Genomic DNA, 24,792 nt, shown 5'->3' on the forward strand with positions numbered 1-24,792 from the left:
TCGCTTAGCTAAAATGTCTCCTCCTCTATACAGTATATCCAGCCCAGGGGTAGCGACAGGACGGGCAGATAGTTGCAGTGAGATTCTTTGACATTTTCCCCGTCTCTTGCAGCCCGTATCTCCCGGGCGCAGAGGGGGATGTTGGGTTCTTTATCAAGGAGCCCCTGAGAGAGGATGATAAATCGCCAGAGCCTGGGCCAATCTCCAGTGGAACAACAAACAGGTAGCAGCGCAGGAAACAAGGCACAGATATTGTCTCCCGAACATAGCCGCGGCTATAATGAAGCCTGCACAAAGCAGACAGGAGAGAGGCGACCTGATAAACAATTCCATATCCAGTCTTCCACAGAGAGCCAGATAGCGAGTCTCAGTCCTGCTGCTACATATCGCTGCTGGACTCAACGGTCCAGAGATTAGCCCTCACCCCCTGAATGGGGGATGAGGGGTGGGTGGAGGGGGGAGTGATGTCACGTCTAGCAATGTCATCACCTGGATAAACACGTTATGCTCATATGAATAAGTAACTGAGGGTGGTTTGTCGTTACCCTATCAAGTGACATCAGTTGGTTGAGACAGATCTATAACACTTTAACCCCCGCAGACCCCAGAGGGATACTTTTTGTCATATCTCAAAGGTGCTTTATTCTATCGTTCAATTTGTTCCTAATAACTTCATATAATTATTTTCTGTTTTAATTTGTGTTTTTTTTATATTAATGTATCCGGGTCCTCGGGGACCCCAGTCAAAAGCACCCAATTCTGCCAATGCAGTTTTAATAGATATAACTATTTTTTGAGTTCATGTTTGCCATGGGTCCTATTTTTAAAGTATCACACACTATTGGGGGGGAAAAACAGAGAGAGACTGATGCAGTAGATTCAGATTTCCTCATGTGCACATGTGTGTCTCTTTTCATTTTACACAACATGCAAATTAACTGTAACTTTCCTAAAATAATAATAATCAGTTTTTTTCTTCAGATGCCATTACATAACTAATGTAACATACATAATATTTATGTATACTTTTTTATGTATAATAAATCTTGAGTCCTTGTACGTTAAACATGTTGGTAGGATGAGGGTTAAGGTATATATTTTTTATATACTGTATATATATATATTTATTATATATATCTTATCTTATATATTTGTGGTCCTGTCTGTCCTGCAGTATAAGCTCAAGAAGGCAAGTTCCTAACAACGGCAATAAAGTGAACTCAATCAATTATCAGCAAGTCACTGCCGACACCAGGTGTTTAATGGGTGACTATAAACTGAATTCATTGTAAGATATTTTTAAATAGATTTTTTTGGCCTTTTGCCTTTAGTCAGTAGAGAGAAAAGTTAACTTTATATTAACACTTAAACTAGGTTGCTATTACTGTACTGTATATATATATACATAGAATATTACTACTTTTCATGTTCCATTGTCTAACTGTGTTCACCTTAGCAAGAATAAAAGTCAATGGCCACTATTTTTAGCACAATTGCAAATGCCTGACAGGCAAATTGGGAAAAGAAAATTCTGCAATCACTTGCTACTAAAATCCTCCAATATGAACGTATTGAAATGATGAGCAGTGAGCAGCTTCATTTTCACACGTATTTGCACCAGCCTGCAGACGCTCATATCACTTACACCACAGTGTTTGCAATCCACTAAATTCACATCTAGGGAGCACTATCAGTACTTGGAAATTTGGATTCAATTAGCAACTTTGTAGCTGTCACTTAGTGATGAAATATTTATTAGCTCTTTTTTTGTTTCCGTTTAGACAAACAAAGAAAGACATGAAGCAGATGAGATGAGACAAAGTACAACAGACTGACGAGGGGACGTGTTGTGTTTCTGCAGAATGTGTGCAGATGATGTTCTGTACGTGCAGCATTTTTAACGTGCAAAAACACAATTAGATGACTCAAACCGGCCGACAATGTATGTAACTGCCAAATGATTTTAACACAGCAGTAAGGGATTTTCTATGTCCAAAACACTTCCAATTTTCATGAGTCTGGCACTAAAGCTCAGAAACTTCCTTTACATTCTTGTGTAAACCATTCAAATGAGGCCATTCAAGCCTGGCAGGCAACATAAGAAGGGAGACATATGGAAGTATAAACAAGGAGAGGCGTTATCTCCCAAAGAAGTAGCAAACAAACTGTCAGGAGAGATTGCCTTTTTTACCTCTTAGTGCCTAGTGACAGATAACCAGCCCCCATCCACCAGCTTGATTTTCAGAGTGTTTGTGGAGAGGCAGAGCGGGAGATGGCGATCAGTGCCAGGGGCCAACCAGAAGATAGCCCTGTCCATGTTATTGGTGGCCGGTGGCGCTGCCTACGCCTGAGTGCCCGTCTCGTTGACCCCCCCACAACCCCTCCCCACCTCACAAACGGCCCTCCACCCACATACACAGCCTCTGTCTCTTCCTCTTCCTCCGGCCATTACGCTCTATGCAGCCCTCGGCCTTCTCCTCGCCCTCCTCCTCCCATACCCACTCAGCCTCTGCCTGGCAGTTCCTTGGAGCCCCCCCGACTCTACACCCCATGCCCCCCCACCCCCTTCGAAACCATCATACTGTAAAGCCTGAAGCACTTACAGATAAGGAGACCCCGGAAATCAAGCGGGCCCGGCAGCAGAGCAGATTGAGAGTCAGAGCTCAGCACCCAGGAGGTACCCAGAGGCTACGAACGCTGCAGATAGCCAGAGAGCGGAGCCAGACAACGTCAAACTTCCTGCCCTCGTTACTGGACTTTCCTTTGCTTGCACAACGCCAACAACATCACCACCGAGCCCCCCTCCACCTCCATTCCTCTGACTCCTCCCTCCCTCCTCTCAGATAAAGAGAAGGCCTCGTTCCCTGCCGACTCAAACTGACAGCTCGAGCCAAAGGGCTCCACGAGCTTTTTTGGAAGGTCTTGTTTGTTTTCATCCATCTGTGAGTATGCGGCCGCTGGGGAATAGGAATGTGACATGTTCTATTAAAACAAAATGAAAAAAAAAGATCGCACAGAGATCAAGGTCTTTTGAAGCTAAGCTTTGTTCAGCGCTTTAACGGCAGTCCTTTGAGGCAGATTAACGATGACAAACCATTTATAGTTGTTTTGTTTGTCGGGATGATTGCTTCCAAGCCGCAATAAGAACTGCCATATGCCACTCATCAGCTAAAAGTAGCACACTTTAAAGAATGTTCCTCTTATTAGTTCCCCTTTAAGCAAAGGACATAAAGGACGACTGCTGTCTCTATTACCCAGAGACTAGGCACATCATTGAAACAATGGGAGGGGAAGAGCACAAATTTATGGTTGGAAGAAGCACTGGGGCAAGGCAACAGATGCTTTCAAGGGATAAAAATAGTCCTACTCTGACAATTTGTGAGCGAGTGTATGTTTGAAAGGATCGGGTTGACGTTTTCCAAGGCGTCACTAAATATTCCTCTCGGGCACATTTACCTTGAACAACACATGGTCTATGACAGAAACCATCTCCCTGACTCCTATTAATGTACAGTCAGTTCTTTCCAACAAATCACAAGACACTGCTATGAATCCTCCTGAAGGTGTACATGTACATGCATTTCTGTGGTGGTGAGAAGTTGTATTTACTGCATCGATATGGGGGCCTTTAAGAGGCTTTTAGGCATATTGTCATATATGTGAAAAGGATCCTCCATTGACAGTCACTAGAGGAAGACATAAAACTCTGACAGCCAAATTGCAGCGCCGGCGAACGGCGCTGATCGATGCCAATAAAACGAGGTTCTTTTCTCGCCAAGGTAGCGCAGGACACCTTCCCGCAATTTAATCAGTCAGTCAGCCAGAATTAATGTTCCTAATATCATGATTTCTCCATTACTCTATTTAACATAATTAAAATGTCGAGCGCCGGGGCCATAAAGCGGGTCGTTGGAGATTGTAATTCTGCCGTAAAGCTATGAAGCATGAAAATGCCACTTACCGAGTAGCCGCGGCCTGACAGCGAGTGAGTGGAACTCTGTGGGGAGAGAGAGGAGAACAGGGATGACCTTTAAGGAGCGTTTCACTCGCTGACACAGACATGATGAAGCAGCGCCGCTTTAATATCAATATTCACGTTAACCTTTTACCCGCCCCGCCATGTACCCCGCGCCCGCACACATCACTCCCACACATTCTGGGGGGTGGCTGAGCGGCACCCGCTCTAAAAACAATCACTCACGTCCTGCTGGGAGACTTAATTTGAGTTGTCATAGAAATACACTGTGAAAGACCTTAATCATTTGGTAAGACTATAATTAAAACAGGGCACAATAGTCATTCCATGGCTGTATAAATGCATCTTAAGCATAGTGTGAAGTGTACATGCTTTACTTAAAACAGAGACATAGGGTACCTTATGAAGCAACTGTATGGTTAATGATAGATGGGGGGAAAAAAAATAAATTCACCCATGCATTGCGATTTTTATTTTACGATTTAGAAATATTTTTTTTAATGCCAGAATCGATATATTTGCTTCATTTGAGCAGGTAGAAGGTAGAAAGAAGTCACCGCTTGTTGTAGTCAGAGTAGTGTGACGTCACATCCACTACGTAGCCGTCAATCAAAACAAACCGCAGCGAGCCAAAATGATAACGTAACGGCGAAGGGCCCACGTGGATACGACCTGCACTCTCGTATTGCTGTAACGTGCGGTCAAGCCAGCCGTCATTCGCATCCCCGTGGTCAAATGGGCCGATGCTACGACTGTAGAGCACCCATATGCTGACATTTATGTTAAATGCATTCAAACGGCCCCGATGGAGCTGACCATGGATGTTTAAAGAGACCGGAGCGGATGATAAGAGATAGCGCTGGACTTGGCAAAGTTAGTGGAACTATACATGTGTGACTATGTCAAGTTTTCAAAATAAGGTGTCTAAACAAAGGGAACTGTATATACAAAATACATATATGGAAATAAGATTGATTGGATTATATTCACCAAAAGCATAAAGCATGTTTAAAAATACCACTAATTTGTGAGGGAAATTTCTTTATTCTTTAAATTTGGGGTTGCTGGAAAAAATAAATAAATAATAATGCCTGACAATGACTGATATATTTGACTTCAGGACATCTCTGACTACATAAATGCTGAAAATCAAACTTACTTACTGTATAAAAATCACAATATCAAATCGCATTACTTGTAGAATCGCAATACTTAAAAATCACAATACATATTGAATCAGCACCCAAGTATCATGATAGCATCGAATCCGTAGATAGGTGTATCATCCAGCCCTAGTTAATGACGTGTTCTAATCTTTGCCTGTTGACTTTCTGTAGAAAAAAATATTTATGCTTCAGATGGTTTTACAATACAAGTATAATGCAGTTGCAGTGCAGGTCAAGATTAACTGTCACCGTTTATTTGTTTGAATTCACTTGCTTCTGTGCCTTCAACAGTGCCAACTGACATTGATCGACACATGGGAGTAAATCCATCATTTGCTCCAGTAGATAAAATGATAAAACACACCTTGATATAGAAATTGTTTTTTGAGAGTGAGTAACAGCTCAGGTATCCTGCTAACCGAAAATGTCGGCATCTCTCCCTCCTTATTCCATCTTATAATTTATTTGTTTTGCACTCAAAAAAAAAAAGCAGTATTGAATAAGAGTAGCATCAACAGGCAAGAGATCATTTCCAAAATGCTTTAACTTTATCTAAAATTGCTTTACGGACAAAAAGTCATTATGTCATGTATACTGTATCATTAAATATCTATTATATGGGCGCCTGGGTTTGCGGTAGCGGGAGAGGGATAGAGTGGGTCTGCCGACCAATCAGCTTCCAGGATTTCCATTTTCTGTAGACAAATCATGTGGCGGCTTTCCATTTTCACTGCCGACGTCATCCATTTTCAATACCGACGTCATCCATTTTCACCGCGGATACAGCCAATCGGAGCTCTGGATTCCATTTTCAGGCAACGAATCGTGTGGCTGATCTCCGCCACGTCATCCATTTTTGAATAGCCAATCACAGCCGTCCCAGCGGACGCGATGCGGAGGAGGGACTTTTGAACTATTCACTGCCGTCGTCGCAGAAACGCCTATTCAGCTACAGACAGGTAAATGTCATTATTAACATTATATTCAGCTACAGACAGGTAAATGTCATTATTAACATTACGTAACAGTGATATTGGGTTCTCTTAGACAATACGGATTAAACGTGTTTTAGCTTTCTGGCGTTTTTTAATGTGGGCTGATTAAGAGTCGCTGTGAAATCAAAGAATAGGTTTGTAATGTTACTCTGTCTAAGCTAGCCTGGCTTTAATTATGTTAGCTAGACTTGGTGAATAAGTTATCAATCACTTTATCATCTGTTCAGAGCTCTGATCATTATGCTGAGGCTACGTTACAGTTACAGTTACATAGAGGTAACGTTACTCCTTCTGTATGAGCTCCTCAGCGTTGTTAAACTAACACAGTCACTTCTTTTAGCTCAGACAGGTAACTGTAAGATAACTGTGGTGTTATATTAATGATTATATGATCATAAACGTTATGTTAATACTAAAGCTATATATACATATACAGTATGACTGCTACTGTTTAGCTTCTTAACGTTGTGAAACAAAGTTTACTATCACAGTCACTGTTTTTAGCTCAGACAGGTAACTGTCAGATAACTGCTGTGTTATATTAATGTTCATGATTCATGATTATATGATCATAAACGTTATATTAAACGTTCATACTTAAGTTATATAAACATGACTGTAGTTTGCAAGGTTTTTCAAGGTAAAAGAAACATAATTATCATATGTGTGAAATTGTTTCTACATATAAGTTTGATTTCAATGTCTGTTTAGACTTCTCCAGGCTGTCAGTCATCCTGCATCCTCTGCCCCAGAAGCTCAGCCTGCAGTCCAGTCTGAATCCTCACCTGGTGTCTCAGGTGGCAGAAATACAGTTGGTAAGTAATGTTTACATAAACCTCACAACAAAGCAATAGTAACAGTTGGGTCGAATCTATTTAACATACAACAGACAGCATACGGACATTAAGACATTATATGTTACATGTAGTGTAATTTCACAGCAGTTTATCCTGTTTATTTGCTTACTGATGACAAATTGTATGTTTAGGGGACGGGCATGGTGTGCCAGGTATGGATCGGGTTGACAGCCTTGCAGAGCACCTGGTAGAACTGAGGACACAGACCTCCATGACTCTCAGCAACCAGCAGGTTAGTAATATCTGTAATTTGGAATACCATGCTTAGTCCAAAAAGAATAAGACAATGTTGTTGTTGTTGTTTTCATTTCATTAATTACTCACATAAGCCTGTTGTGTGAATAAATATTCAGTCTCTGTTGTTCTTTTCATGTTTTTTTATAAGGGAAGCACAATTGTGGCCCTGTAGCAAAACCTGCTGGACGTTGACAGAGGGCCCAGCAATCTACAGTGGGCTGGTCACTGCCGGAGGCCCCGCTGGAGTCTGAGCTGAAGGAGTTTCTGGTGAATCTGTGTGCTGTAAATCATTCTGTCTGATGTTGCAGGGAGTCAGACCCAATGACAAACATTAAGAATAGTATTATCTTCTTCAAATGATTTGTTCTTGTTGTTTCACGTGTTCCAGGCCCAAAGACAATAAAGTTAAAGCTTTAATATCATTACTGTCTCAATTCATGTGTATTCCTATGGTTATTTTTTTAATTAATTACACACAGCAAGTCCATCCCAATATTGCTCAACTATTCTCCAGTACATTATGATTTATTCTACTAACATTTTGACCTATCTTGCCTAACAGTTCATTAATCAGTCATAAGGAGGATGTATGCAATAATATTAAGCGTCTTTGAGATTACTAAAAAGCGCTATATAAATCTAATATATTATTATTATTATTATTATTATAATAATGCAAAACATCATCATGGATGATAATGTTTTGTATATTTGTTATCTGTAGTAATCTACCAGTTATATGACTGTATAAGGAAACCTGAACGATTTTCAATATTAATGTATTAGTTGCAGTGCACAAGTCTTGCATTAAAATTATATCTTGAGTCAATTCAAGTTTACACGAGCAACACAAACTATTTTTTACTGCATATTATAAACTTCGACTCTGCCGGAGACGAGATTCGAACTGCCTCTCAAGTGGACATGTATTGTTCCCCCCGAAAAGCACAAAAAATAATGTTTTTATTCTTTAACAAAAATACTATGGTGTATAAAGACTTCAAAACACCATGTGGGTGAAAATAAGAGCTACAGAATTGTGTTTTCTTCTCTCTTTCTCTCTTTTTCTTTCTTTTCCTCTCTTTTCCTCCTCTTTTCCTCTCCCCCCTTTCTCCCCCTTTTTCCACCTTCTTCCCCCGCCCACCCACACTATTGTTCCCCAGCTTTAGCTCAGTTGGTAGAGCGGGCGTCCATGTATTAAGGCTTGGTCCTGACCGCGGCGGCCCGGGTTCGAATCCGGCCTGTGGCCCTTTCCGCATCCACTCTCTCTCTCCCCCCTTTCAAGACTCTATCCACTGTCCTGTCATAAAAGAAAAATGCCCCCAAAAAAATAACTTTAAAAAAAAAAAAAATATCTATTATAAATGACAAACCATCTAAAATCAAATTTTGTCTATCAGTACTTACACTATAAACTGTCCTTCATTATATGCTGTTTTTCAATTTAGTCTTTTATTTGTGGGATCTGTTTTTAAAAATGGCGTCTGCCACATTTTGGAACCAAACCAAACGTTCTTCAGCCCCTTTTACTCAGTATAAATACCTCTTCATGCATTTAGGGAGGTGTTTTGGCCCATCAAACTCCTCCTGTGTTTTCTAATGCAGTCTTCTAAATGCCGAACAAGAGCAGGATGGAGACAGAAAAAGCCAGGTTTTGTTCTGTTCTCTGGCTCTGTCTGTCAGAGCCCAGCACGAATACCAATCTCCAAATCCCTCCCTCCACTTCCACTTTTCACTTCTTTTATTCCTCTGTCTAGATTGGCAATTTCTCCCCCCCTGGTCTCTGGAGGGGACTTTTCTGCTAGACCAATTTCATCCATAGGTCCACCTTCAATCCAAGCGACCTCCCCCACACCTTCACCGCCGCTGCCTCCCTTGTTTTGCACCCTCCCGGTACCCCTCATCCATTCTCCCACACCTGCTCTTGGCCTCAGCCCTCATCATCGCCTGCGTGCCCCTCTGATTCGCAGGACGGCTCCTGCGGTGACGATTAGGGAGGAGTCCCGCCGCGAACCGGAAAGCAGGCTCTGCGGGACTCAAAAGGCTATTCCCGCTCTGCTCGAGCTCTCCGCTCCCTTCGCTACCGCAGCCAGAAGAGAGGGCAGGAAGAGTTGCACAGAAGGAAAAATGTGTGGATACAAAAGGGCCAAAAGTGTGTTCCAGTGAGAATGTGGCCTGTTGTCTGTGCATGTTGTGAGTGCACTTAGATATGTGTGCTTGTGTGTGTGAGTGCATATGTGCATAGGTGGTGGGAGGCCAAGGCCATTTGGAATTAGCCTTACTATGTAGAGTTCATTCAACTTGGAGCATTCTGAGCAGAAAGAGAGGCTTATTTAAATGATAATGAGGGACAATCCATTGGATTTAGTGCCGGTGAAGGGAGGAAAAGAGGGGAGGGAGAAGGGGGGGGGGGCGATCCATTAAAACGCCAGCGGTTCATAAGCCATAGGGTCGGCATCCAGCTAAACACTCTCTCTTAAAAGCCATTATACATGGCTCTCAATGGATTTCTGCAGCGCTTAGGACTTCAAAAGGATTTAAGAACCCGCCCCAGAGAGGGAGTGTGGGGGAGGGAGGAGGACAAGTGTGTGTGTGAGTGTGAGCGTGAGTGTGAGCGTGAGTGTGTGTGTGTGTGTGTGTGCGCGTGTGTTAGTGTGTGTGTGTGTGTGTGTGTGTGTGTGTTGTGTGGTGGTTATGGTGGTTGGTGGTGAGAGGGATGGGGCGGATGCTGGCGGCATTTAAGGGTTAACTAAACAGCCCCGGAGAAGAGAAATGTTGCTAAATCCGCCCCCTAATCCTCTCCCCATTTCCATGCCCCCTCCTCCACTCTCCTTACAAAAAAGAAAAAAACAGAAAGAAAAAAGAAAAACATGGCGACAAGAGGGGAGGGTCCAGTCCATCTTCTCCCAACCTAGACTATTGGTTTTTGTCGTTGCAGGGAGGCGGGCCAATCAGAGCTCGATGGAGCATGATGAGAGAAGGGATGCGAACATGTATGCCCTCTCAGGTAGCTGGGTGGGTGTGGGTGGGTGGATACAGGAGGGTGTTAGAGACCCTGACAGCACCACAGCTGCCGCCCTCTCCTCCGCAGGACACAGATGCGGTGGAACCCACCCCCCTCCGCCACCTCATATTTCCCTAATCCCTGTGTGGCTTAGTGCCGGGGCCCCGCTGCACCGCAGGCACAATTACCTAGTCAAAATAAACAGATAAAGACCCAACCATGGCAATGAACAAACAGCATCCCCTGCAATTTTTTTTTTTTCACCCCCTGCTCCCAAATTGATGCATGACTGTTTTTACAGCCGGGCAGCGGGCGCGTCCACATGTCGCATTTGTCTCCATTTCCTTTGGCGGTAAGACAAGAGAAATCCATTTTACTCGTTGCAGACGCGGCATCATTAGTTAAGAGCTCTTAAAGCTAGGGAGCCGCTTTGATGTGGTGGAGCGTGTTTTACGAAAATTAGCAGTGCTCTCAGTGCGGTGGCGGAGACTTCATGGAGCTGAAAAAATAAGAAATATAGAGGACACGGTGTTGGTGAGGAATCTCGCTCTGTGTAGGCCTTTACTGAGTGGAGTACAACAGGGACAGACTCACAGACAGAGAGAGGTAGAGAGGGAGAGAGATGGATAGATATGGATGCCGTGGCTACAACGATCAGCGTCTGTGCACCATTTATTTGGCAGCAGATTAGAGAGACATGCCACATCTAACACCGTCGGCGATTACAGCGTGCAATTTTCAACAGTGCCGCCCCCCCCAACTCCATCACCGCAACCACCACCACCACTTCCACCCTCACTCTACCGCCCCCCTCATCCGTGCCCCCCCCCCCTCCTTCTCTGTGCTTGTCGTATATCCCTGTCAGAGCTGTCAACCGGCGTCGGTCTTTTATCTGACAAGCCCGCCTCTTCCCCCTGACTTTTTCATTAAAAGACAGCCTTTTACACAAATTCAAGAGAAATAGTACGAGGGGAAGAGGGGGGACAGTGCACGAGACAAACAGAGCAGCAAGGCGTAGAGAAAAGAGGATGGAGATGGGAAAAAAATTTGGCTTTTTTTTCTTCATCAAGCTGGATTTTCAATTGGAATGCTGAATAGCTTAAAACAATGCATTTAATAAGTTCATTAAAATCTTTTTCCTTCCATCATTTCACCCCTGCTGGAAAAGGGAGCTGCACATTTCCCTTTCTCTCCTTTCTCTCTCTCTCTCCTCCTGCTTTCGTCAGCTAAATGAACAGTCTGATTGAATTTCGTTAGGTTTGGGAGGTCTGCTTGACAGGCATTAGTTAGGAAGCATATTTCTACATTCATTTAAAATGAGCCGCTTGGGATTTTGCATAAATTCTCATTACTTCCCCTGTATCTAAATTGCATTATTTCATCCCTTATGCTGCACCAATGCCTGGCCTCCATTCTCCTTTGCCACCTACTCATCCTCTAAATGGGCTGGCATATGGATGCCGCCGCAGCGATAATTGGAACGGCTTCTTTAACTCGTTCCATTCTGGGGTCAGCCCACACCTGGCTGAGCTGCGTTAGGTCATGTCTACATTTAACCGCGCCGTGCTTAAATAATGCTGGGCCAACAAGGTGATGCTGTGTGACCGGCCTAATCATTTCCTGTCTGTGTGCTGCCAGCCAACCAGTCTTTTCCCCAACGCACAGGGGATTTATGAGGTGATAGCTGGAAACAGCAGGAGCTACTGCACCAGCTGCTCTCTGATCTCCGCCTCAATGTTGCTGTCGCCCGCCCGCTCTCTATATTCTACCTCAGGGGTCCCCTGTCTTGGCCTGTGAAAGTGGATAGCCCTGGTCGCCGTAGGAGGTCTGTGAAAAGGGGAAAGGTCTCGTCCAGGGACTCACCTCGCTGAGCTGCTCCTTGGAGTTGCTCCTGTGCGGTCGGCTGAGCTCCTGCACCGCCTCGTCCTCGCTGATTTTGACCGGACGTAGCGCTAGAGGTTTGATCTGCACGGGACACAAGAAAAAGGATAGCTTCAAATTATGAACCAAACCACTATGTTCACAATTAAGCAGTATACCCTGAGAGGCAGTTACTTTTCAGGCATTTGAGAGGCATAAAGTCTAATCCTAAAAGCTGCTCTGATATAACTGCAAATCACTGCAGAGTGGCTTATTACTTTCATAAAATGGCAAGGAGAAGATTCAAACTGTTATGGATTAAAAGACCATGCCAGAGTCGTTTTGCCAGTCTAATACAAATGACATGGACTTTACAGTACTGTGAACACCATAGTCTTATTTTGGGTTTTGTCTATAGGCCGCAATGGTATATGAGAAAAGGACAACAGACATGTAGGCGACATACAAATGCAAAAACACCAGTACAGTTGTTTATCTATTGAAGAATCATTAGTCAGTGGAAAAGTGGCTAAAATTAATTTTCTATAATTGAATAGTTGTATGCCATTATAATAATTGTATAATTAAATATTATTCCATCCACCAACACAGCATTTTAAAAGTAGATGATATAGTTGGTTTCTTGTTAAAACAAGACCAGCAGTTGAGGGGGTACTTTTTAGATTGCGCACTGATCTTTAAATGACCTCTCTCATATTAACAGGCTGAGCCGGCGGCTCGCAGCTAACGGTGCTAACATCGCTAACAGTGAAAATAATGGCAACAGAGCTAACTGTGTTTATATGAGGGGGAACCAGAGGAGTGGGCGCTACACTTCTGAAACGACGCCGTCGGTCGGGATGCCGTTATCAGCCGTAACCGTCGTATCAGTGCAGTGCAGAGCGGAGGCCGTGAGCTAGCCAGTGGGGGCACACTCACATGCACGAACACGCATTAAAAAGCATGTGCGGCCCGCTATTTCAACAAAGGACAGAGAAGCTAGGATTACAACATACACAGAGGGAGAGCGCCTTCATTCTTTAAATAGTTGTTTGCTGCTATATTAATGCTCTAAATAATATAAATATAATAAGAGCCTCAACCTTGACGCAGCCACTGAGGACCAGAACTAGCCATTTTATATCAAAACGTCACACACTGCAAAACAATAGTAGGACAATGATGTTTCGAACGGGACACAAATGAAAGTTCCAGATGCCATCTCATTTTCTGCCACTCACTGGGATCTCCCAAGTCCACAGGTTAATAGAGATCTATGCATAACAATACAGCATAACTACAATGGCTTCAACTGACTTTCACTGGGCCACGGTGCTTCTATTCTTAACCTGAGGGAAACGCAAAATCGGTGCGGTGACTCACAGCTCAGTGTCGGTTTGTGTTTTGGCTAAATGCAAAACAGAACTGACTGTAGCAAAAACACCTGCAACCCCAAACCTCGACCCACTATTGCTAGTCATACCAGCCAGCAACAGGAACAGCAACAATGTAGGAAACATCAACTGTGTGATGCTGTACCACAGTTGGCATGCAGATTCAGAACATTACTGCAAATTCAGTTGATTTGTTGTGGACTATGTTGAATTTGACTAATTTAAAAAGGACTGACTTTTTTTAATCAATTTTATTATTCTACTATAACTCAATCAATTCGTCCAACTCAGGTCAGATGGAATATCCTTTCTGACCATGTTTTGCAGATACAATAATGTTAGGGGTAGCTACAGTTTTTTTTTATGATGTGCCTTGGCCTATACAGTATAAAAATATAGAATGTTCCTGAAAAGATAGAATCAGTAAAACATTAGGACCCGCTGCTGAATACGATCTAAAATCCACATCCACTCCACACTCTGCCACATTAGTTAGCTAACATCACAAGCCCAAAAACAGCTCTTTGAGGTCAGTAAAAAAAAAAGGGAAAAACATTCAGTATGAACTGAAGACAACGCTGAATATACATACTTCTACCTTTGCCAACATTTCAGAGAAAGATTATGCTTTTGTTTTCATTTTATTTCTGCTTTTTTTTCTGGTCATGAAAATAAATTAATTAAAAAAAATTTGATATTGGCACAAAATATTAGCTATCAGCAGCTTAAATGTACAAATTGCAGTATCTGCGTTCAGCCACCCGCATCATGGTGACCCTTATGCAACCTGGATGGCTTGGTTTATTGCAGACCATCAAGACCCACAGTTGGCATGCATTCAAATTCCCAGCCAGATGGGAGGTTGGCGAGCTCAGCAAGGAAGACTATGTGCTGGTGCAGCACCAGCCAATCACAACGTCCCGTGCTGCTTCCCCACCTTGGAGTACAGTGGCGATGGCCGTGGGGTGTAATCCATTTGACTAGCAGTTTGCATGTAGCAGCTCCCCTGGTGGCACACACGGTGGCTGGCCCCGTTCTCCTGATCTCCACTGTAATTTAAGCAGATCACTGCTACAATTAACCTTTCCCGGTAAATATCAATTATGGCCCCCGGCTGGGCTAGAATTAAAAGGGTCATCAGCTAATCTGACAGGTCCTGTACGCTACCACCTGGCTGGGAGAGAGGGAGGGAGGCGAGGCGGCAGAGAGAGAGTGTTTGTCTACCCTCGTGCCCACCAGCTCACATGCCAAGTAGACACAATTCCCTTTTAATTACCCTGCCGCCGCCAGGGCAAGCATGCTGATTGGCCAAGGGGCATTAGCAGTGCGCTGAGGTCAACAGTGACAGGACGGGGGTGGGGTGGGGTGAGTGTGGCGGAGAGGAGGAGAAGGGAGCTGCCGCCAAGCAATCAGGGTGTAGAGATGGAAGGAAGAGAAACCTGGCAGGTGGGCCTAATCAGGTTTGACTTCCACCTCCACCCGCCTCTCTCCCTCTGCCTCTCCCGCTCTCGCTCCACTAGCTGTCAGCCTAATCACTCCTTGAATCTCAAAATAGACGGTGGCCTTTTTGATTTCCTTCTCTCAAGGAGAACACAAAGAGAGCAATCCTCCTTGGCAGGCAGGCAGGCAGGCAGGCAGGCAGGCAGGCAGGCAGGCAGGCAGGCAGGCAGGCAGGCAGGCAGGCATGGAGGCAGAGACAGAGCGTCACAGTACAGTCGGCGTCACGTCGCCGTCAAGTGCAGCCGTTGATTACTTTGTTTACCCAGCATCAGTGTTGCTGACAAATTCCTGAAGGCGCCCAAAGTGTTTCCGTCTCCTCCAGGGCCCACAGCTAGCTACATTACCCAGTCAGCAATCAACTTGGCTATTGATCAGAGCACGGTGTCTAATTAGCCGCCTAGGTTAATGATGAAGTGTGCGAGGACCATTCCCCGAGCCGCTGTTCAGCGGGACAGGAGAGCAATTGATCTAGGCAGGAATTCACCAACTCTGACAAAAGATTGGCAACGCTGACTGCCTGTGATTAAGGCAGGGACTAATTTCCTGTCTGGGGAGGTGTTTAATTGGCCCTAAGCTCCCAACTGTACAGCTTTCATGTGTTGTTTTTTCCTTTTTGTGTACTCATTAATGCTAAAGGACAAGTTAGTGAGCTTGAGGGTGGGGCTAATGGTCTCTACTGAGATGTGATTGGTTGCAAGTGGTGACACAGTTCAAGGTCATAATGCCTTTCCACTGTGCTTGAAGTAATTTTCTGGGCGGCCTTGAGGGAGCAGTTCTCGGCCACCTGGCCGTTTTAAGGAGTTGTAGTTGGATTAAGTTTGTTTACATTGAAGGTTTGACCCATGCAGTATTGGGACAAGGTTAATCAGGTTGAAGCTGCAAGTGAATGTGGTTAATCTGTTTGTGTGGGAGAGGGCGGGGGGCAGTTTGACTTAAGACGACAGATAGAAAAACATAGCTAAGTAAGGGCCTGTGTTTTACATGAATAATGTACTGGAAATTAGCTCCATTAGTCTCGGTATTGAACATGTCTGCAGTCCCTCTCTGGAGGCTGCCGCTCTGTGCTCTTTAATTATCTTCAAAGGGCCCTCCAGCATCTTAATTTCCCCCCAAGTTGAGGAGTGCCGACTTGGGTCTGCTCATTTATACCACTCTAACCCTGGGTGAAGTCACACAGCCCGCCTGCTTAGAAAGGGCGAGTAAAGGCATCGACGGAGACAGTGGTGGTTCACATCAGTTCATGCTAGGCTTGGCTAACTTCCCTTTTATTTTCACTCTTCCTCACTCTCCTTGCAGCGTTGATCAATCTGCAACCTGTCAGCAGGGTGCTGGCTAGAGGCTGGCGGGTGATGCTTTGCTGTCCTGCTCCTTTGATCCTACCTCCTTCACCTTGCAGGCGGTTTCGGGGGGGGATGCGGGGGTGGGCATCGGATGGCTGCGCGGTCTCCCACGTTTTTCCTCCTTGAATAAGAGAAGCTGTTGGTCCTGACCTCGCTTTTCCTCTCCTTGCTCCGGCTCCTCTCACTCTGCCTCGTCTCTCCCTAGCCTGCCGTCACCTGTCAACAGCGCTCAGGGAGGCTGTGCCTCAGCCTTGTCCCAGTGTCAATCCTCATTACCCTAGGATCTTGCCCCCTGCCCGCCCCTTCCTTTCTAGCTGCCTTGATGCTCTTCTCCTCCGAACTACTACGCTCCAATCTGCTCTCCGGGCTTCCCGTGCACAGGGCGGGAGGAGACGAGGGGCAAAACAGGGAAGGGAGGGCTGAAGAGGACGGATACAGATCCTTCCTCTAATTTGTTCTGAAAAGTGTCCTGCGCAAAGGACCCTCACCCCCATTAACCCAGCGACAGGCTGCTACCGCTGCTCAGGGAGGCATCAGCAGTATGTGTATGTATGTGTGTGTGTGTGTGTGTGAGTGTGGCCCGGCGGTGCGGCGGGCTCCAGCACCTCGGCGCTCAGTGCCGGGCTCCGGCACCGGCTCAATCTATCGGCTCATTATCCCCCCCGCCCAGGCTGGGGTGCAGACAAGTGCACTTTAGGGCCACAGGCCAAATTGATTCATCTGCCTTCATTTTCTTCAGGCTCAGAAGTGGCAGCTGCTCGGAGGCAGGGGGAAGGAGCCATAAGATGGTGAGAGACAGAGACGGGAGAGAGGGAAGGAGGGAAAGAGAGGCTCTGGATAGAGTGAGATGAAGGAGGGAGGCATCAAGAGAAAGAGGTGTTCCCGGCTTTGTTTCTCATCCATGTCTCATTTCACTTTTCCTCCTCCTCCTCTCTCTCTCTCTCTCTCTCTCTCTCTCTCTCTCTCACTTTACAGCACAACCAACACCTCCCTCCCTTGAAATCGCTATCAAGACATGCACTCACTCCCCCACCAAGTCCCAAGTTGGAAATTAGCCCAAGGACAAGCTAGTGGATTTACTACAGGGAGAGCAAATGGATTTCTGCTTTTATTTTGACGAGTCCCAGTGTATCCATTAAGCCTTTTAATCATACATTATTCATAGAGCTCGCCTTATAATAAATGACCACATAAAAGAGGTACACATATTATACAAGGCCTAAAATGCCCCCATAACTCTCTCTCCTAGTGCACTCAGAACTACATCACATTTGTAAGCTGGTTCACAAATATATGAGCCTGTGAAATCGCAGCAAGATGTCGTTTCTATTCCAAGCAGTGACACCGGGACACGACAAGAGTCGGCAGATTAAAAGCAACACTTGCGTACAAATGGGGTACGGAGCAAACAAATTAGAGGGCGTGACCTATTAGGCGTTCGGCATGTGTCCTGAGCACAAAATTGCAGCGTACAATGCTACACAGTGTAAAGCTAACTGGGGTGGCCACCGCGACCGCCCAGTACTGTAACAAAGCAGTCAACCAGAAAGCGAAGCCGCTTACTCGGCCTGATTCCCAGCCAACGGGGACCTCGGGAGAGCCTGAGTGTCCCGCAGGGCCCCGTCTGGAACAGATGAACTGGGGAGAGGAGCACTCCCTGTGGGCCTCAGGTCTCTCCAATCACTCTCACCATATGCCTCCTGGGGGAGCGAGAGAACAAGGCAAGAGAGGAGGAAGGGGGGGTGGGGAGGTGCACCTGCTCCCAAATACGAACCCATCCCTCAGCACCTGTCCCGGGGGTTCACTGACAACCGCAACCAACACACACACCTCACCTGTCAGCCAGGACCATAGGAACAGTATCTGCCCTGCACTGATAAGCACAAGGCCTTACAGCAGAAACACCCCCCTCACCCTCCCTCCCGCCCCGACTCCCACTCCAAGGCAAGCATTTCTCAGAGCTACCGACAACAATTAGGCCGATGATGTCGAAATGCTAATGATGTTATTGGAAGGAAAGCAAGGGAGCGATGCTATGGATCTGCGTTTTGCTCTTCATTGCTGGCGCCGACATTATGCAGATCTCTTGTTGCTCTGCAAGAAATGCACAGCTTTGATTTCTGTGTACACTATTAGCGTTGAAAGCAGTGAGTGCATTTTGCAAAAGATTTATGCGTGCTAAACAAGAAAAATTCAAATAGCGTTCACTGCGGAGGTTGTACTTTAATTTTTTTCAACTCGACATGATTATTTGCAAGTCAAAGTTCACTTTGGCTTTCAAAAAAAGAGGGCACATTCAAAGTCACAGTAAAACAACTTCAGGTTGTGGTGCATGCCACTAGAAATGCCACATTTGCACTTAGTGGTCAGCAGAACCTTTTGGAGATTAAGAGAGAGAATGATTTATTCATTCGTTTTCAAGTGTGTGTGCTGCTGTACCTCTCAGTGCTGTAATTATGTCAGCAGACCTTTCAATCACCACCAGTATTTTCAAGGTAATGGGGAGGCATGGAAAAAAAAAAAGGGAAAAAGTATAGGTGTATATTCTCAAACTCTAAATAGTGGCTGCAGTGTTAACCTTAAAAAAGAAGAAAAAAAAGAACTAGAGAAATGGAATTCAATATTTTGAATGTATTGCATACATGTTAATTTCAATTGACTTGATTATGCATGATAGCTTTTTGCATAGACCCACAACTACATTCTTTCATAATTAATGCTGTTTACACACAACTTCAGGACCTCATTGGGATTCCATATCCACATCTTTAAAAAAAAAAGCCACTGATGTGAAATATTACACTAATGATAAATGCTGTTGCAGAATAAGAAGAACGTGATGCTATTAGTTTACTGTTTAAGGTCTGAGTGACTGCTGTGTGGTGGTAATGTTAGCTCATATTTAATCATAAGGCTGTGTATTGGCAAGAATCTGGCGATACGATACATATGATATAGGGGTAACGATTCAATATATTGCAATTAGGGCGGTTAATCGATTAAAATATTTAATCGCGATTAATGGCATGATTGTCCATAGCTAATCGCGATTAATCACAAATTAATTGCACATTTTTTATCTGTTCAGAATGTACCCTTAGGGGAGATTAGTCAAGTATTTAATACTCTTATCAACATGGGAGTTGGCAAATATGCTTGCTTTATGCAAATGTATGTATATATGTATTATTGGAAATCAATTAACAACACAGAACAATGACAATTATTGTTCAGAAACCCTCACAGGTACTGCATTTAGCATAAAAAATATGCTCAAATCATAACATGGCAAACTGCAGCCCAACAGGCAACAACAGCTGTCAGTGTGTCAGTGTGCTGACTTGAGTATGACTTGTCCCAAACTGCATGTGATTATCATAAAGAGGGCATGTCTGTAAAGGGGAGACTCGTGGGTATCAAGAGAACCCATTTTCATTCACATATCTTGAGGTCAGAGGTCAAGGGACCCCTTTGAAAATGGCCATGATAGTTTTTCCTTGCCAAAATTTGGAGTGTTATTTAGCCTAGTTTGTCATTAGCTAGTATAACATGGTTGGTACCAGTGGATTCCTTAGGTTTTCTAGTTTCATACGATGCCAGTATCTTCACTCTAGCTTTAAAACCGCTAAAATCTAAAAATCGCAAGTTGCGTTATTATGTTTAAGAAATTAGTGGTGAATGTGTTAACGCGTTGTTATCGTGTTAACTTTGACAGCCATATATTTTTTAAATCTAAGTTTAGGAAAATTGTCATTTATAAAGAACACACCAGAAACACACCATTTTAGAATAAGCAAAAATAACACATTTGTACTGCATGCAAAAAACTGCATGGTTTTTGACATTAATTGAATTAGCATAAACTTTGGAGCGTTATTTAGTCTCCTTCGTGACAAGCCAGTACGACATGGTTGGTAGCAATGCATTTCTTAGGTTTCTAGTTTCATATGATGTCAGTATTTTCACTCTAGCACTGAAACTCAGCCTGCCACAAACTCCGAAAGATCCAATAGCGGCCGGGCCCGTTGGATTTTTGAGAGGTTAATTAAAAATGTATACAGTATTTTGGAGAATCGACACGATATCACAACACATAATAATGCAAAATTCATGTGTATCAATATTTTCCTAAACTTGTATTTAATCAGGTTAGAATTAATGGGAATAAAGCATTAAAACTGAAATATGCTTTTAATGACAGTAGCAAAACGTTAACCAAATTATTGATTGTATCTTTAAGATGTCTGAAAGTGTGAGATAAAATGTGCCTCCAACATGAAGGTTAAAGTGTTGTGCACTGCTCAACACCGCGGCCATAATAACTGAAGGTATGCTGCATCAATCACAGATTCTGCAACAGTTTCGTGTGGAAAGGATTTATCAGTTATGGCTCTCAACTCCATAACCCTTAAACGGACAGAGATAACGCTGGCGTAAACACTCTTATCAGCCGATAAGAGTCTGTTGGTGGGACAGATCAGCGGTCCAGACAGATTTCGAAATGACAGAATGTCTGACTACACAGAGATTTTCACAACTTGAACTCACAAGTTGGCTGAATATCAAAGAGAATACTGCTGTCTGTAAATAATGAGCAAATCTGGATGTAGCTCATGTAATACAAAAATACTGACGACAGGTATTAGGATCATTACAAAATAAATGTGACTACTACCAGGAACTTTATAGGGTGCTACCAATACAACACTGGATTTCAGCCAATAGTATCGGCCAAACACTAATTTGATCACTTCACACATCTTGTTTGTATAAATGATAAGGAACATCTTTCTTACATTTTAATTTTCTTACGCATTGGCTTTGATAGATTACACACTTTTCACCACCAATTACTTTCATCACTGATCACTATGTACCACTGATCCATGTACTAAAGACTCCGGTTATGCTCAACTGCTGTAACACCATTAATTATTTTTTAACACTTGAAAATGGTCTTATTAGAAGTCGAAGGAATTACATTTTTGGAAGTGCAACATTCACACTCTCTGCTGCGACTAAACTTGATAACTTTGTCACCCTCACACGTACTTTAAGAAATGTTTAATTTCCTCTAATGTAATCTGAAATAATTATCAGCTGGAGCAGACGTACGAGCTGCAAAAAGGCCCCTTTTAACAAGTCCACCAAACACACACGCACACACACATACACACACACACCTTAAAACTAGCTATCATTCACCACGACATAATTAAAACACTGAAGATGAGATTGTGGAGTAAAGGAAATGAGCAAGTGATTAAAAAAATGCTAGATGAAGAACTGTCTGAATCTTCCAATCGGTCTAGCTTTAGACTGTGTTCTTCAATCAGGTAAGGAAATGGCTCTTTAATAGAACGTCTGAGAAAAATCGTGCTGTGTTTCCTAATAATGCTTTAGAAATGACCAACTGAAACACAAGATTCTGAGGCAAGTCAATGTTACCCTTAGTTAGTTGTGATTAGGTTTTCTAAGTGGAGACTCATGGGTACCCATAGAAACCATTTTCATTCACATATCTTGAGGTCAGAGTTCAAGGGACCCCTTTGAAAATGGCCATGCCAGCTTTTCCTAAAATAAACACATGTTTTTATGAGGATCCCTTTCATTTGGTTTGGTCAAGAATTGTGATCAAGTTTATGTACTGCACAGGATATTTTACAGTTCAAATTATCTAAGACACATATGTCTATGACATATTTCTTTTACTTAGCAGTCGACATATACAGTATAAAACTGTCCGATAACATGGGCCACGCCAATATATCCATCAGGATGTAGTTAGCATGAGCAACAATAGCCTAATGGTGCCATGGTCTGAATGTTGTTTACAACGCTGGCAAGGTTATACACTGAATTACATTTTAAACTATTCTGGCACAGAATGGTAAAATAATATTCTATAGGCCTATACTGTAGATACAATATTGCATGTATGGAGAGCTTTGATCCTAAACTATTTGTATCAGCCATAGAGACTTTCATATTGATTGATCTTTGTACTGTAGTACAGCATGCTAGAGCTAATCTGTAAGACTTAGTGAGGAGCTGAGGCATGTCATCTGAGGATGGGGAGAGTTTAGAAGACAGAGACAGAAAGAGGGAGTTTTTTAGAGAGACGAGGTCTAGCCGAGGAGTCAGGAGGTAGTTTGCAGTCAGAGAGTGAGAAAGAGAGACTGCGAGAGACAGCCAGAGTGCTCTGGGCTTTTTAATAGGAAGCAGATGCAACACATGTAATGAATCAGCTTCGGCTCGACGCGGCTTCCCTCTGATGTCTGAGCACCCGTCCTGCCCTTGAAAAACTTCTGGGACGTTATCTCATGCCTGCACAGCACACACTGCCAGTGAATTTTGGAGGAAGTGTTATGTGTTGGATGAAGGAGGGGAGGGCGAGGTAGGGGAGTTGAAGTATGTGTACTACTGGCATACTCATACAGTGAGCATTTACATCTGTGTGTATGTGCTGGAATATAACAATGCATGTGCATGCTGCATGTGCTACAATACTTGAATACACAACATGTGTGTGTGCATTTGTATATGCTCAAATGCTTACATATATCTGCGCAGGCTATGTATTATATGTGTGTTCTAATATGTAATTGGACCATTTATTTGTCCCTATGCATAGCTAGCTATAGCTGTAACAGCTACTGGCTATTGGATGTTAACATGCTAGTGTTAGCATGTTAACTAGCATTGATGCTAGCATGTTTACCTGCATGGGAACAACTTTTGGATGTTGACATCCTGGTCTTGTCTTAGCATATTAAGTAGCACAAATGCTAGCATGTTAAACTATATGTTAGCAAACTATTGGATGTTAACATGCCATCAACTTCTCTTTTCTGCTGTGCTATGAACCATCCAGACCTCTCAGGTCATCTGGATCAGGTCTGCTTAGTGTCCCCAGAGTCAGAACTAAACATGCAGAAGCAGCGTTCAGTTTTTATGCACCAAATATCTGGAACAAGCTCCCAGAAACCTGCAGGACCGCTCCAACTCTCACTTCTTTTAAAACAAAGCTTAAAACTTTCCTGTTTGCGGGTGCCTTTTATTCTGACACTGCACTATAACTTTTACTCTTTTGAGTTTTATGCAATCTTAGCTTCTATCCTAGCTTTTATTTTTAGCTTGTTTTTATTTTCTAATCTTTAATGTTTTAATGTTTTAATGTTTTTATAACTGTTTTAATTATTTCTTGAATGTTTCTGTAAAGCACTTTGAATTGCCCTGTTGTTGAAATGTGCTATACAAATAAAGCTGCCTTGCCTTGCCTTGCCTTGTGTAGTGGTGAAATCTGACCTTGATAAAGGTGGTGGTGGTGAGGTGAAAAATTTGATCTTTGCTGTTTTCCAGCAAACTCCCAAAGCCTGGTTCACATCAACAGAGTTTCAGAAGCACCAATAAATGAATGATGCCATTATCTCCTCCCTCCTATGTGGTTTGAAGCTGCAAACTCTGCTTAACCACCCAACGTACAACGAGGCAGCCCTGTTTCTTTCATCTCACACACCATTTTTCACCACTGTCATTTTGTCATGTGCCAGAAAAGCACAAGTGTAACTGATAACATGAATAATGACTGCATTATATTATGTGTTTTAGTTCCTGGGCCCTGGTATTGAGCGTACTGACTTACAGGAATGGCTCACTGGGACGCTTAATAGAGCAGATCCATCATTAATGTTATTAGTTCCACCTGTGCTTTTTCTACTACTGTATGAAACTCAAATATCTGCTGTGAAAAACATCTATTGACATGGGTGTTACTGTCTAGAGTTAAACTTTCTGTAAATAACAATTCTGCAGCATAGGTTTGTGGGTAAAATGATTCCACCTAGTACTAAATAGCATTGAGTATCCACACTGCATACCAGCTAATACTCACTACAACCACCTGTCTGTTATAGTCACAAAATCTCTCTCCCTCTCTCTGACTTCAAGATATGTGAATGAAAATGGGTTCTATGAGTACCCATGACACTCCCCTTTACAGACATGCCCACTTTATGATAATCACATGCAGTTTGGGGCAAGTCATAGTCAAGTCAGGTTAACAATAAATTACAACAATAGAGTTTCCCTCTCCAATCGATAACCCTTCTATAATGTCCCATTGTTATGTTCTATGCATATAAGTGACATATTATTATGTTATATTCCCTCCAAAAGCATTTTGTTGATTTTCAAATGCATTAGTGAAAAGTGCAATGTGAAAAAGTGGATGTGACTACCAAACACAAAAGGAAAATCAGGTGGTTTACATATGCAAGCACAATGTAACAATCAAAGTAATGAGCACAGACACAAAAATGTCTTGGCACAGACCTCCTCCTCACAAGTCCCCTTTCCCAAGCTAAGGATCATTGCTCTTTTGACTTGCAGCAAATTGGTAGATTGGTAGCGCATCACACTACCATCACACTGGCTTTTATCTATCTCCACATGTAGGCCTGC

General features: G+C 43.4%; 1 protein-coding gene and 1 long non-coding RNA gene across 17 annotated transcripts in view; one reads left to right on the plus strand and one right to left on the minus strand.

The window, feature by feature from the left end:
* The window catches only part of fbrsl1 (fibrosin-like 1), a 340,229-nt gene that overhangs the window by 177,860 nt on the left and 137,577 nt on the right, over window positions 1-24,792 (minus strand). For 12 of the 16 annotated variants that reach the window (XM_074637316.1, XM_074637329.1, XM_074637324.1 and 9 more), the window contains exons 3-4: window positions 12,099-12,200; window positions 3,962-3,997 (exon numbers count right to left, since the gene is read on the minus strand). In XM_074637316.1, coding sequence (XP_074493417.1) covers window positions 3,962-3,997; window positions 12,099-12,200 — 138 coding nt within the window. The remainder of the gene's footprint in view (window positions 1-3,961; window positions 3,998-12,098; window positions 12,201-24,792) is intronic. The other 4 variants (XM_074637328.1, XM_074637322.1, XM_074637323.1 and 1 more) reach the window with 1 other exon arrangement.
* LOC141768868 (uncharacterized) lies at window positions 6,087-7,518 on the plus strand. The gene is made up of 4 exons (XR_012594224.1): window positions 6,087-6,101; window positions 6,849-6,952; window positions 7,126-7,226; window positions 7,380-7,518. It is a non-coding gene; the product is annotated as an uncharacterized LOC141768868 (long non-coding RNA).

The sequence above is a fragment of the Sebastes fasciatus genome, chromosome 6 (assembly GCF_043250625.1).
Source record: "Sebastes fasciatus isolate fSebFas1 chromosome 6, fSebFas1.pri, whole genome shotgun sequence".
Classification (NCBI taxonomy): domain Eukaryota; kingdom Metazoa; phylum Chordata; class Actinopteri; order Perciformes; family Sebastidae; genus Sebastes; species Sebastes fasciatus.